At 46.6% G+C, this 12,630-nt stretch overlaps 1 protein-coding gene across 1 annotated transcript in view; it reads left to right on the top strand.

Annotated features, from left to right (window-relative positions):
* The window catches only part of LOC136626803 (rap1 GTPase-activating protein 1-like), a 168,245-nt gene that overhangs the window by 64,505 nt on the left and 91,110 nt on the right, over window positions 1-12,630 (top strand). The window contains exon 6 of the mRNA XM_066601808.1: window positions 7,933-7,986. Within this exon, the coding sequence (XP_066457905.1) occupies window positions 7,933-7,986 (54 nt within the window). The remainder of the gene's footprint in view (window positions 1-7,932; window positions 7,987-12,630) is intronic.

The following is a 12,630-nucleotide window of genomic DNA, read 5'->3' as shown; positions in this document are numbered from 1 at the left end:
GAGTCGTATGTACAACAGATCTGCCCCGAGAGACAGGCTCTTAAGCCCTTCCTGCTCCAGGACGTAGATTTACGTCCTAGCGCATCGGGGTATGTATGAAGAGAGGTCGCGGGGCGACCTCTCTTTATACAGCTCGGACGTCAGCTGCTTATTACAGCTGACACCCACGGCAATAGCTGCTATCACCCGTTCGGCCGATCACGGCTAATAACCCTTTAAATTCCGCTGTCAATTCTGACAGCAGCATTTAGATCCCCCGAACATCGTACGCCCCCTTCCTCAGTGAGATCGGGAAAGCAGTGCAGGTGTCATGGCAGCCGGGGCCCAGGGCTTCCTTAGGAGACTGCCTATTAAGCCATCCCTGTGGGGTGGCTTGATAGGTTGCCTGTAGAGATGAGCGAGCACCAAAATGCTCGGGTGCTCGTTACTCGGGACGAACTTTTCGCGATGCTCGAGGGTTCGTTTCGAGTAACGAACCCCATTGAAGTCAATGGGCGACCCGAGCATTTTTGTATATCGCCGATGCTCGCTAAGGTTTTCATTTGTGAAAATCTGGGCAATTCAAGAAAGTGATGGGAATGACACAGCAACGGATAGGGCAGGCGAGGGGCTACATGTTGGGCTGCATCTCAAGTTCCCAGGTCCCACTATTAAGCCACAATAGCGGCAAGAGTGGGCCCCCCCCCAACAACTTTTACTTCTGAAAAGCCCTCATTAGCAATGCATACCTTAGCTAAGCACCACACTACCTCCAACAAAGCACGATCACTGCCTGCATGACACTTCGCTGCCACTTCTCCTGGGTTACATGCTGCCCAACCCCCCCCCCCCACGACCCAGTGTCCACAGCGCACACCAAACTGTCCCTGCCCAGCCTTCAGCTGCCCTCATGCCACGCCACCCTCATGTCTATTTATAAGTGCGTCTGCCATGAGGAGGAACCGCAGGCACACACTGCAGAGGGTTGGCACGGCTAGGCAGCGACCCTCTTTAAAAGGGGCGGGGCAATAGCCCACAATGCTGTACAGAAGCAATGAGAAATCCAATCCTGTGCCACCTCCATCAGGAGCTGCACACGTGGGCATAGCAATGGGGAACCTATGTACCACACACTATTCATTCTGTCAAGGTGTCTGCATGCCCCAGTCAGACCGCGTTTTTTTATAAATAGTCACAGGCAGGTACAACTCCGCAATGGGAATTCCGTGTGCACCCACAGCATGGGTGGCTCCCTGGAACCCACCCGCTGTACGTAAATGTATCCCATTGCAGTGCCCTGGACAGCAGAGCTAACGTCAGATTAAATGCAGGTGGGCTTCGGCCCACACTGCATGCCCCAACCGGACCAGGGTTTTTAATTCATAGACACAGGCAGGTACAACTCCCTATTGTGAAGTCCCTGTGGACCGACAGCATGGGTGGGTGCCAGGAAGCCACCGGCGGTACATAAATATATCCCATTGCATTGCCCATCACAGCTGAGGTAATGTCATGTTTAATGCAGGTGGGCTTCGGCCCACACTGCATGCCCCAGTCAGACTGGGGTTCTTTAGAAGTGGACAGATGCAGTTACAACTCCCTGTGGACCCACAGCATGGGTGGGTGCCAGGAAGCCTCCGGCGGTACATAAATATATCCCATTGCAGTGCCCAACACAGCTGATGTAACGTCAGCTGTAATGCAGGTGGGCTAAAAATTAATTTGATTACACTGTAGGCGAGGGCCCCCCAAAATTGGTGTACCAACAGTACTAATATACCTGAGAAAAATTGCCCATGCCCAACCAAGAGGGCAGGTGAAACCCATTAATCGCTTTGGTTAATGTGGCTTAATTTGTAACTAGGCCAGGAGGCAGCCCAGTAACAATAAAAATTGGTTGAGGTGAAAGTTTCAACACTTTAATGAGCATTGAAACGTATAAAAATTGTATGACTGAGCCTTGTGGGCCTAAGAAAAATTGCCCGTTCGGCGTGATTACGTGAGGTTTCAGGAGGAGGAGCAGGAGGAGGAGGAGGAATATAATACACAGATTGATGAAGCTAAAAGGTTCCCGTTTTGGATGGTGATAGAGAACGATGCTTCCATCCCCGGGTGCAGCCTACGTATTGTTTAGGTATCGCTGCTGTCCGCTGGTGGAGAAGAAAAGTCTGGGGAAATCCAGGCTTTGTTCATCTTGATGAGTGTAAGCCTGTCGGCACTGTCAGTTGACAGGCGGGTACGCTTATCCGTGATGATTCCCCCAGCCACACTAAACACCCTCTCTGACAAGACGCTAGCCGCAGGACAAGCAAGCACCTCCAGGGCATACAGCGCGAGTTAAGGCCACGTGTCCAGCTTCGACACCCAGTAGTTGTAGGGGGCAGAGGCATCACCGAGGATGGTCGTGCGATCGGCTATGTACTCCCTCACCATCCTTTTACAGTGCTCCCGCCAACTCAGCCTTGACTGGGGACCGGTGACACAGTCTTGCTGGGGAGCCATAAAGCTGTCAAAGGCCTTAGAGAGTGTTCCCCTGCCTGCGCTGTACATGCTGCCTGATCTCTGCACCTCCCCTGCTACCTGGGCCGCGGAAATGCGCCTTCGGCCACTAGCGCTGTCGGTTAGGAAGTTTACCATCAGTTTGTCCACCAGCGCCCTGTGGTATAGCATCATTCTCGAACCCCTTTCCTCTTCGGGAATGAGAGTGGAAAGGCTCTCCTTATACCGTGGGTCGAGCACTGTGTACACCCAGTAATCCGTAGTGGCCAGAATGCGTGTAACGCGAGGGTCACGAGAAAGGCATCCTAACATGAAGTCAGCCATGTGTGCCAGCGTACCTGTACGCAACACATGGCTGTCCTCACTCGGAAGATCACTTTCAGGATCCTCCTCCTCCTCCTCCTCCTCCTCCACCACTGGCCATACACGCTGAAAGGATGACAGGCAAGCTGCATCTGTACCCTCAGCAGTGGGCCAAGCTGTCTCTTCCCCCTCCTCCTCATGCTCCTCCCCCTCCTCCTCAACACGCTGAGATATAGACATGAGGGTGCTCTGACTATCCAGCGGCATACTGTCTTCCCCCGCCTCCATTTCCGAGCGCAAAGCGTCTGCCTTTATGCTTTGCAGGGAACTTCTCAAGATGCATAGCAGAGGAATGGTGACGCTAATGATTGCAGCATCCCCGCTCACCATCTGGGTAGACTCCTCAAAGTTTCCAAGGACCTGGCAGATGTCTGCCAACCAGGCCCACTCTTCTGTAAATAATTGAGGAGGCTGACTCCCACTACGCTGCCCATGTTGGAGTTGGTATTCCACAATAGCTCTACGCTGCTCATAGAGCCTGGCCAACCTGTGGAGCGTAGAGTTCCACTGTGTGGGCACGTCGCACAGCAATCGGTGCAGTGGCAGATGAAACCGATGTTGCAGTGTCCGCAGGGTGGCAGCGTGCGTGTGGGACTTGCGGAAATGTGCGCAGAGCTGGCGCACCTTTCCGAGCAGGTATGACAAGTGTGGTTAGCTTTTCAGAAAGCGCTGAACCACCAAATTAAAGACATCGGCCAGGCATGGCACGTGCGTGAGTCTGCCAAGCTGCAGAGCCGCCACCAGGTTACGGCCGTTGTCACACACGACCATGCCCGGTTGGAGGCTCAGCGGCGCAAGCCAGCGGTCGGTCTGCTCTGTCAGACCCTGCAGCAGTTCGTGGGCCGTCTGACTCTTCTCTCCTAAGCTGAGTAGTTTCAGCACGGCCTGCTGACGCTTGCCCACCGCTGTGCTGCCACGCCGCGCGACACCGACTGCTGGCGTCGTGCTGCTGCTGACACATCTTGATTGTGAGACAGAGGTTGCGTAGGAGGAGGAGGAGGAGGGTGGTTTAGTGGAGGAAGCATACACTGCCGCAGATACCACCACCGAGCTGGGGCACGCAATTCGGGGGGTGGGTAGGACGTGAGCGGTCCCAGGCTCTGACTCTGTCCCAGCCTCCACTAAATTCACCCAAAGTGCCGTCAGGGAGATATAGTGGCCCTGCCCGCTTGTGCTTGTCCACGTGTCGGTTGTTAAGTGGACCTTGGCAGTAACCGCGTTGGTGAGGGCGCGTACAATGTTGCAGGAGACGTGGTCGTGCAGGGCTGGGATGGCACATCGGGAAAAGTAGTGGCGACTGGGAACTGAGTAGCGCAGGGCCGCCGCCGCCATCATGCTTTTGAAAGCCTCCGTTTCCTCAAGCCTATACGGCAGCATCTCCAGGCTGATCAATTTGGCAATGTGCACGTTTAACGCTTGAGCGTGCGGGTGCGTGGCGGCGTACTTGCGCTTGCGCTCCAACACTTGCGCTAGTGACGGCTGGACGGTGCGCTGAGAGACATTGCTGGATGGGGCCGAGGACAGCGGAGGTGAGGGTGTGGGTGCAGGCCGGGAGACGGTAGTGCCTGTGCCCTGAGAGGGGGGTTGGATGTCAGTGGCAGGTTGGGGCACAGGGGGAGAGGCAGTGGTGCAAACCGGAGGCGGTGAACGGCCTTCGTCCCACCTTGTGGGGTGCTTGGCCATCATATGTCTGCGCATGCTGGTGGTGGTGAAGCTGGTGGTGGTGCCTCCCCAGCTGATCTTGGCGCGACAAATGTTGCACACCACTGTTCGTCGGTCGTCAGGCGTCTCGGTGAAAAACTGCCACACCGTAGAGCACCTTGACCTCTGCAGGGTGGCATGGCGCGAGGGGGCGCTTTGGGAAACAGTTGGTGGATTATTTGGTCTGGCCCTGCCTCTACCCCTGGCCACCGCACTGGCTCGGCCTGTGCCCACACCCTGACTTGGGCCTCCGCGTCCTCGCCCGCGTCCACGTCCTCTAGGCCTACCCCTACCCCTCAGCATGCTGTATTACCAGTAGTGCAGAAACAGAACGCTGTAATTAAATGTGCCGCTTATTGGCCTGTGGTTGGAGGCTGACTTCGCTTACGGAACGCCAGGAAATAATTTGGCGCAAGCCTGCTGTAACACTTAGCTGGCTGCGTATGATTTTGTTGTAGAACTACTACACCCAGCAGAGACCCAGAATACTGAGCACAGTGACAGGCAGGCCAAATAGATTTTTTGCCCAATATTTTTTAGAAAAGGCCCACTGCCTATATTCAATCAATAATTAATATGTCTTCTGTCCCTGCCTAACCACCACTTCTGGCCCTGGAGTATTACTGCAGGGCGCAATGCTCTGCATGGCCGATATACCAAAAAAAAAAAAAAAGTGCAACACTGCAAAAAGCAGCCTCCACAGTACTGCACACGGTTAGATGTGGCCCTAAGAAGGACCGTTGGGGTTCTTGAAGCCTATAATAACTCCTAACACTCTCCCTATAGCAGCAGCAGCACCAGCAGCAGCACTTTCCCTCAGCTAAGTGAGAACGCATCTGTGGCGAGCCGCGGGAGGGGCCGATTTTAATACTCGGGTGACACCTAATCTCGCCAGCCACTCACTGCAGGGGGGTGGTATAGGGCTTGAATGTCACAGGGGGAAGTTGTAATGCCTTCCCTGTCTTTCAATTGGCCAGAAAAGCGCGCTAACGTCTCAGAGAGGAAACTGAAAGTAACCCGAACATCGCGTGGTACTCGTTACGAGTAACGAGCATCCCGAACACGCTAATACTCGAACGAGTATCAAGCTCGGACGAGTACGTTCACTCATCTCTAGTCACCAGGTCTTTCCCTAACCCTCCCCATTTATCCTGGCTTGGGACTAATGTATAGGGATAACTTCTACATGGCTGGGTAAAAACAATTATACAAATCTTATTACTTTATATTGTGTTACTGCACCATCTGGTGGTTACACTGTATAATACACTTTACTTCAACTTAAAACATATTACATTTTACACTTTCACAAAGCCATAGAAGAATTTGGGAATATACGTTTATAACAACTTTTGACACTTTCACTAGAGGGTTGAATTCTTCTTGAGGATTCAGGCTTGACTGGGGAAGTATGAGAAACCTATAGCACAGATAACACTGCTGGCCTGCATTTTGTTAGTATTTTGTTATGTATGTTAGGCCGCCTGCACACGGGCGGAAATCCCGCGGCGGGATTTCCCGCGGGATTTCCGCCGCTCAAAGCCTGCATAGGAGTGCATTACACTACGCACTCCTATGCAGACGGCCGTGGTTTGGCCGCACGAAATCTCGCGCGGCAAACAAACCGCGGCATGTCCTATTTTTGTGCGGGGCTCGCAGAGCCTCGCACAGAAACGTCACTCACCCGGCCGCCGCTTCCGGTCTGCGCATGCGCCTGCTGCCCGGCAGCTGGCACATGAAAGAGCCGGGGCCGCCGGGCGTGGGTGAGTACGCGCTCGTCTCTGCAGGCGCTCGGGTCGGGTCTCGCGGCGAGAATTCTCGCCGCCGGATCCGACCCGCTCATCTGCAGGCGGCCTTATTTATTAAAAGATATCCTGTCTATAAGATTGTGTTTTCTCTTGCTGGAACACTGACATGTCAAAAATCATATGACAGGAGCTAACATTGTGTAGAAACCCTGATAGCTCAGCGAATTCAATGTGGAATATAGATATCTGGAGGAATGTTGAGCCATGCCATCTGGATAGCCACCCAAAGCTCTGTGGTATTTGCAGATGCAAGATCTCTGGTGTGAATAGACATTTCCAGGACACCCCATAAATGGTTGATTGAGCTCATGCCAGGGGAACGTGCAGGCCACACCATTCAAAGGAACTCTTCAGAATGCTCCTCAAGCCAGTTCTGTACAAATTGGGCCTGATGGCATGGCATGTCACGGCATGGTGCATTAACTTTGTTAGAATATCGTATCATTGTGGAGTACATGAAGTCCAATAAGGACTGCAAATGGTCACCAACCAGTGAAGTGTAGCTGGCACCAGTCAATGACATGTTTGGGTGGACAAGTGGGCCGAACCGATGCCATGAGAGCGCACACCACACCAGTATGGAACCACCACCAGTCTGCATAGTGCTTTGTTGACAAACAGGGTTCCATTGCTTCATGGGGTCTGCACCACACAAACCCTACCATCAGACCATGCCACATGTTAGCAACCTTACAAGCCCAGGTGAGTTACTGTGTCTGGTACTGTGGTGTTAACAGAGGCACTCTGGTGGGTCTTCTCCCCTAATATCCCATGGAAGCTAAAGAACACTGCACTAACCTGCAGGATATACATCTCAGATCGCCTGCATTAAATGTGGATGTGATTTCTGAAGGAGTTTCTTGCATGTTTGCACGGGCAATTCTACCCAGACACTGACGATAGTGGTCATTGAAGGGATTGTCCCACTACTGGCTGCTTGATGCAGAAAGCAGACAGCCCTGTACACTACGTAGTGGCCTGGGTTAGTACTGTAGGTTCAGTCAATTCACTGCAAAAGAAATCAGCCTGCAATACCAACCCAAGCCACTGTGCAATGTATGGAGCTGTCCGCTTCCTGCAGCAAAACAGCTAGAAACAGGACAACCCCTTTAAGCACATGTGGGCCATCACTGCATTGTTCACTGTGGGTGGTAGTGCCTGTGGATCAAGGAATGTTAAATGCATTCACAACTTTGGAAAAAGAATGTCCCATCCACCTGTCACTTTCATGCCTCATTTGAACTCCGGTAATTCATGTCGCCTTGCCATGAGCACACTGATAAGTGTTCAACATCACTTACAAGATAATAACTCGTATCTTATACAGGTGTGGGCATTCCCTAGATGTTAGTAGAGGCAATGCCACTTCATAATCAGTTTATGTACTGTAAACCAAGGACCTTTGGCATGTCCTATTTTTACAATGGATTGTATGGCGCTGTTATAGAACTGTGTCAGTATTATTTATACACAGTATTTGGACACCATTTCAATGTACTACATCCTAATCATTCCCACTGTGCCACCAGGGCTGGATATCACCCATCACAGGCTATGTCAACCTTTTTTTTTCTCCTTGTAGGTCTTGTGTGAAGAATTGTTGGCGGAGAGGTTCTTCCCTGTCCTGCACATGAAGGTGAGAAAACAGACTACTACGCTAAGAGTTCATCGCTCAATTCAAGAACACTAGAATTGAGCGATGAACAACTCGTGCACAAAAACATTGAGCAAATTTTGAGTGAGAATCCTTGGGTCTAAATGGCCCTTTAGGCTGGGTTCACACCGGGCGGATTTGCCGTGGAAATTCGGTGCGGAATTTCGTCGCGGCAAATCCGCATGCGGCTGCTAATCCCGGGATCAGCCAGCCATGTGGACGAAATTTCTCAAAAATCACGTCCACAAGGGACGGCAAATCCGCTGCGGCTAAGCCGGCAGAAGCCGCCGCTGCGGTGCGGATTTGCCGACCGCAGCATGTTAATTATTTTTCCCCACTGCGGCCGCGCTATCCTCTATGAGAGCGCCAGCCGCAGCGGAAGAGCGAGCGTCCAGGTCGCTTCTAAACACCGCAGGTTTTGAAGCAGTGGTTCTCCCAGCGGAAGTCTAGGAGGCAGTATTATAGTAGTTATATTCTTGAACATAGGGGGCAGTATTATAGTAGTTATATTATTGTACATAGGGGGCAGTATTATAGTAGTTATATTCTTGTACATAGAGGACAGTATTATAGTAGTTATATTCTTGTACATAGGAGGCAGTATTATAGTAGTTATATTCTTGTACATAGGGGGCAGTATTATAGTAGTTATATTCTTGAACATAGGGGGCAGTATTATAGTAGTTATATTCTTGTATATAGGGGACAGTATTATAGTAGTTATATTCTTGTACATAGGAGGCTGTATTATAGTAGTTATATTCTTGTACATAGGAGCAGTATTATAGTAGTTATATTCTTGTACGTAGGGGGCAGTATTATAGTAGTTATATTCTTGTACATAGGAGGCAGTATTATAGTAGTTATATTCTTGTACATAGGGGGCAGTATTATAGTAGTTATATTCTTGTACATAGGAGGCAGTATTATAGTAGTTATATTCTTGTACATAGGGGGCAGTATTATAGTAGTTATATTCTTGTACATAGGGGGCAGTATTATAGTAGTTATATTCTTGTACATAGGAGGCTGTATTATAGTAGTTATAATCTTGTACATAGGAGACAGTATTATAATAGTTATATTCTTGTACATACCGTAGGAGCAGTATTATAGATGTTATATTCTTGTACATAGGGACAGTATTATAGTAGTTATATTCCCGTACATAGGAGGCAGTATTATAGTGGTTACATTCTTGTACATAGGGGGCAGTATTATAGTAGTTATATTCTTGTACATAGGGGGCAGTATTATAGTAGTTATATTCTTGAACATAGGGGGCAGTATTATAGTAGTTATATTCTTGTATATAGGGGACAGTATTATAGTAGTTATATTCTTGAACATAGGGGGCAGTATTATAGTAGTTATATTCTTGTACATAGAGGACAGTATTATAGTAGTTATATTCTTGTACATAGGAGGCAGTATTATAGTAGTTATATTCTTGTACATAGGGGGCAGTATTATAGTAGTTATATTCTTGAACATAGGGGGCAGTATTATAGTAGTTATATTCTTGTATATAGGGGGCAGTATTATAGTAGTTATATTCTTGTACATAGGGGGCAGTATTATAGTAGTTATATTCTTGTACATAGGAGGCTGTATTATAGTAGTTATATTCTTGTACATAGGAGCAGTATTATAGTAGTTATATTCTTGTACGTAGGGGGCAGTATTATAGTAGTTATATTCTTGTACATAGGAGGCAGTATTATAGTAGTTATATTCTTGTACATAGGGGGCAGTATTATAGTAGTTATATTCTTGTACATAGGAGGCAGTATTATAGTAGTTATATTCTTGTACATAGGGGGCAGTATTATAGTAGTTATATTCTTGTACATAGGGGGCAGTATTATAGTAGTTATATTCTTGTACATAGGAGGCTGTATTATAGTAGTTATAATCTTGTACATAGGAGACAGTATTATAATAGTTATATTCTTGTACATACCGTAGGAGCAGTATTATAGATGTTATATTCTTGTACATAGGGACAGTATTATAGTAGTTATATTCCCGTACATAGGAGGCAGTATTATAGTGGTTACATTCTTGTACATAGGGGGCAGTATTATAGTAGTTATATTCTTGTACATAGGAGGCTGTATTATAGTAGTTATATTCTTGTACATAGGAGGCTGTATTATAGTAGTTATAATCTTGTACATAGGAGACAGTATTATAATAGTTATATTCTTGTACAGAGGAGGCAGCATTATAGTAGTTATATTCTTGTACATAGGAGGCAGTATTATAATAGTTATATTCTTGTACATAGGGACAGTATTATAGTAGTTATATTCCCGTACATAGGAGGCAGTATTATATTGGTTACATTCTTGTACATAGGGGGCAGTATTATAGTAGTTATATTCTTGTACATAGGGGGCAGTATTATAATAGTTATATTCTTGTACATAGGAGGCTGTATTATAATAGTTATATTCTTGTACATAGGAGGCAGTATTATAGCAGTTATATTCTTGTACATCGGAGGCAGTATTATAGTAGTTATATTCTTGTACATAGGGTGCAGTATTATAGTAGTTATATTCTTGTACATAGGGGGCAGTATTATAGTAGTTATATTCTTGTACATAGGAGGCAGTATTATAGTAGTTATATTCTTGTACATAGGGGGCAGTATTATAGTAGTTATATTCTTGTACATAGGGGACAGTATTATAGTAGTTATATTCCCGTACATAGGAGGCAGTATTATAGTATATTCTTGTACATAGGGGGCAGTATTATAGTATATTCTTGTACATAGGGGGCAGTATTATAGTATATTCTTGTACATAGGGGGCAGTATTATAGTAGTTATATTCTTGTACATAGGGAGCAGTATTATAGTAGTTATATTCTTGTACATAGGAGGCAGTATTATAGTAGTTATATTCTTGTACATGGGGGGCAGTATTATAGTAGTTATATTCTTGTACATAGGAGGCAGTATTATAGCAGTTATATTCTTGTACATAGGAGGCAGTATTATAGTAGTTATATTCCTGTACATAGGGAACAGTATTATAGTTGTTATATTCTAGTACACAGGGAACAGTATTATAGTAGTTATATTCTTGTACCTAGGGGCAGTATTATAGTAGTTATATTCTTGTAAATAGGAGCACTATTATAGTAGTTATATTCTTGTACATAGGGGAGCAGTATTATAGTAGTTATATTCTTGTACATAGGGGAGCAGTATTATAGTAGCTATATTCTTGTACATAGGGGGCAGTATTACAGTAGTTATATTCTTGTACATAGGGGGCAGTATTATAGTAGTTATATTCTTGCACATAGCCCTGATAACTGTGGTAATGCGAGAGAAAATACATATTGGCCCCGGCCCACAATTCATTCCCTAGACAGTCAGGGCCAGATAGGTAAAACACTGCGATGGGAAGTCTGTGTGCACCCATAGTATAAACAGACCCCTGTAACATTCCAGTAGCAAATGTATAAGCAGACCCCAGTAACATTTTTGCAGCAGCAGTATAGGTAGACCCGAGTAGCATTTCTGCAGTAGAAGTATAGGCAGACCCCAGTACCATTTCTGTAGTAGAAGTATAGGCAGACCCCTGTAACATTTCTGTAGCAGCAGTATGGACAGACCCTAGTACTATTTCTGTAGTAGAACTATAAGCAGACCCCATTAACATTTCTGTAGCAGAAGTATAGACAGAACCCTGAAACATTTCTGTAATAACAGTATAGGCAGACCCCTGTACCATTTCTGTAGTAGAAGTATAGGCAGCCCCCCATAACATTTTGGTAATAACACTATAGGCAGACCCCAGTAACATTTCTGTAGCAGAAGTATAGGCAGACCCTTGTAACATTTCTGTAGCAAAAAGACAGAATCTCAGCGCCTCACGTATAAATTAAGAAATCAAAATATAGTAAATGGTGAGTGTCCACTCACCTGGTGCGCAGTGAACCCCTCTGTATAAAGGAGTTACCGGCACCTAAATTCCACGATCACTCTCAAAGAAAAGAGGAACCTGGTCCACGATCCTAGGAGAGTCGTCCCGGGGTGGAAAGTCCTCACATGGGCTTCAGACATTCAAAGTAGCAAATAACAAAAAGATACCCCCGCGCTCCGGAACCAGGACAACAGTCTATATTAATATTCCACTTTATTAATGTGACGCGTTTCGACGGAACATAGCCGCCTTTTTCAAGCATAACATAAACGTACAAACATACATCATTCTTTATATATACAAATAAATTAGTGTTTACTCACAGCACTCGATCACGGAGGACGCATTTAAAAACACCCATTTTTTCAAGGGATATTAAATCCCTATCTTTTCCTTCTCTATTTTCTTCTGCTTTTCATGACCATTAAAGATAATATAGCCCCATCAAAAGCAGAAGAAAAAAGAGAAGGAAAAGATAGCGATTTAATATCCCTTGAAAAAACGGGTGTTTTTAAATGCGGCAAAAACAAATGTAGATGTTGTTCACGTGTTCAACAAGGGAGAACGGTTATTGAACTTGGTAGTGAAACAGTTAAATTAGACAACAAAAAGAGATTAGACTGTGGAAGCAAACACATTATCTATTTCTTAGAGTGTGATTGCAATATGAGATATGTAGGGA

The sequence above is a fragment of the Eleutherodactylus coqui genome, chromosome 4 (assembly GCF_035609145.1).
Source record: "Eleutherodactylus coqui strain aEleCoq1 chromosome 4, aEleCoq1.hap1, whole genome shotgun sequence".
Taxonomy (NCBI): Eukaryota; Metazoa; Chordata; class Amphibia; order Anura; family Eleutherodactylidae; genus Eleutherodactylus; species Eleutherodactylus coqui.
This window is presented reverse-complemented; position numbering and strand designations above follow the sequence as displayed.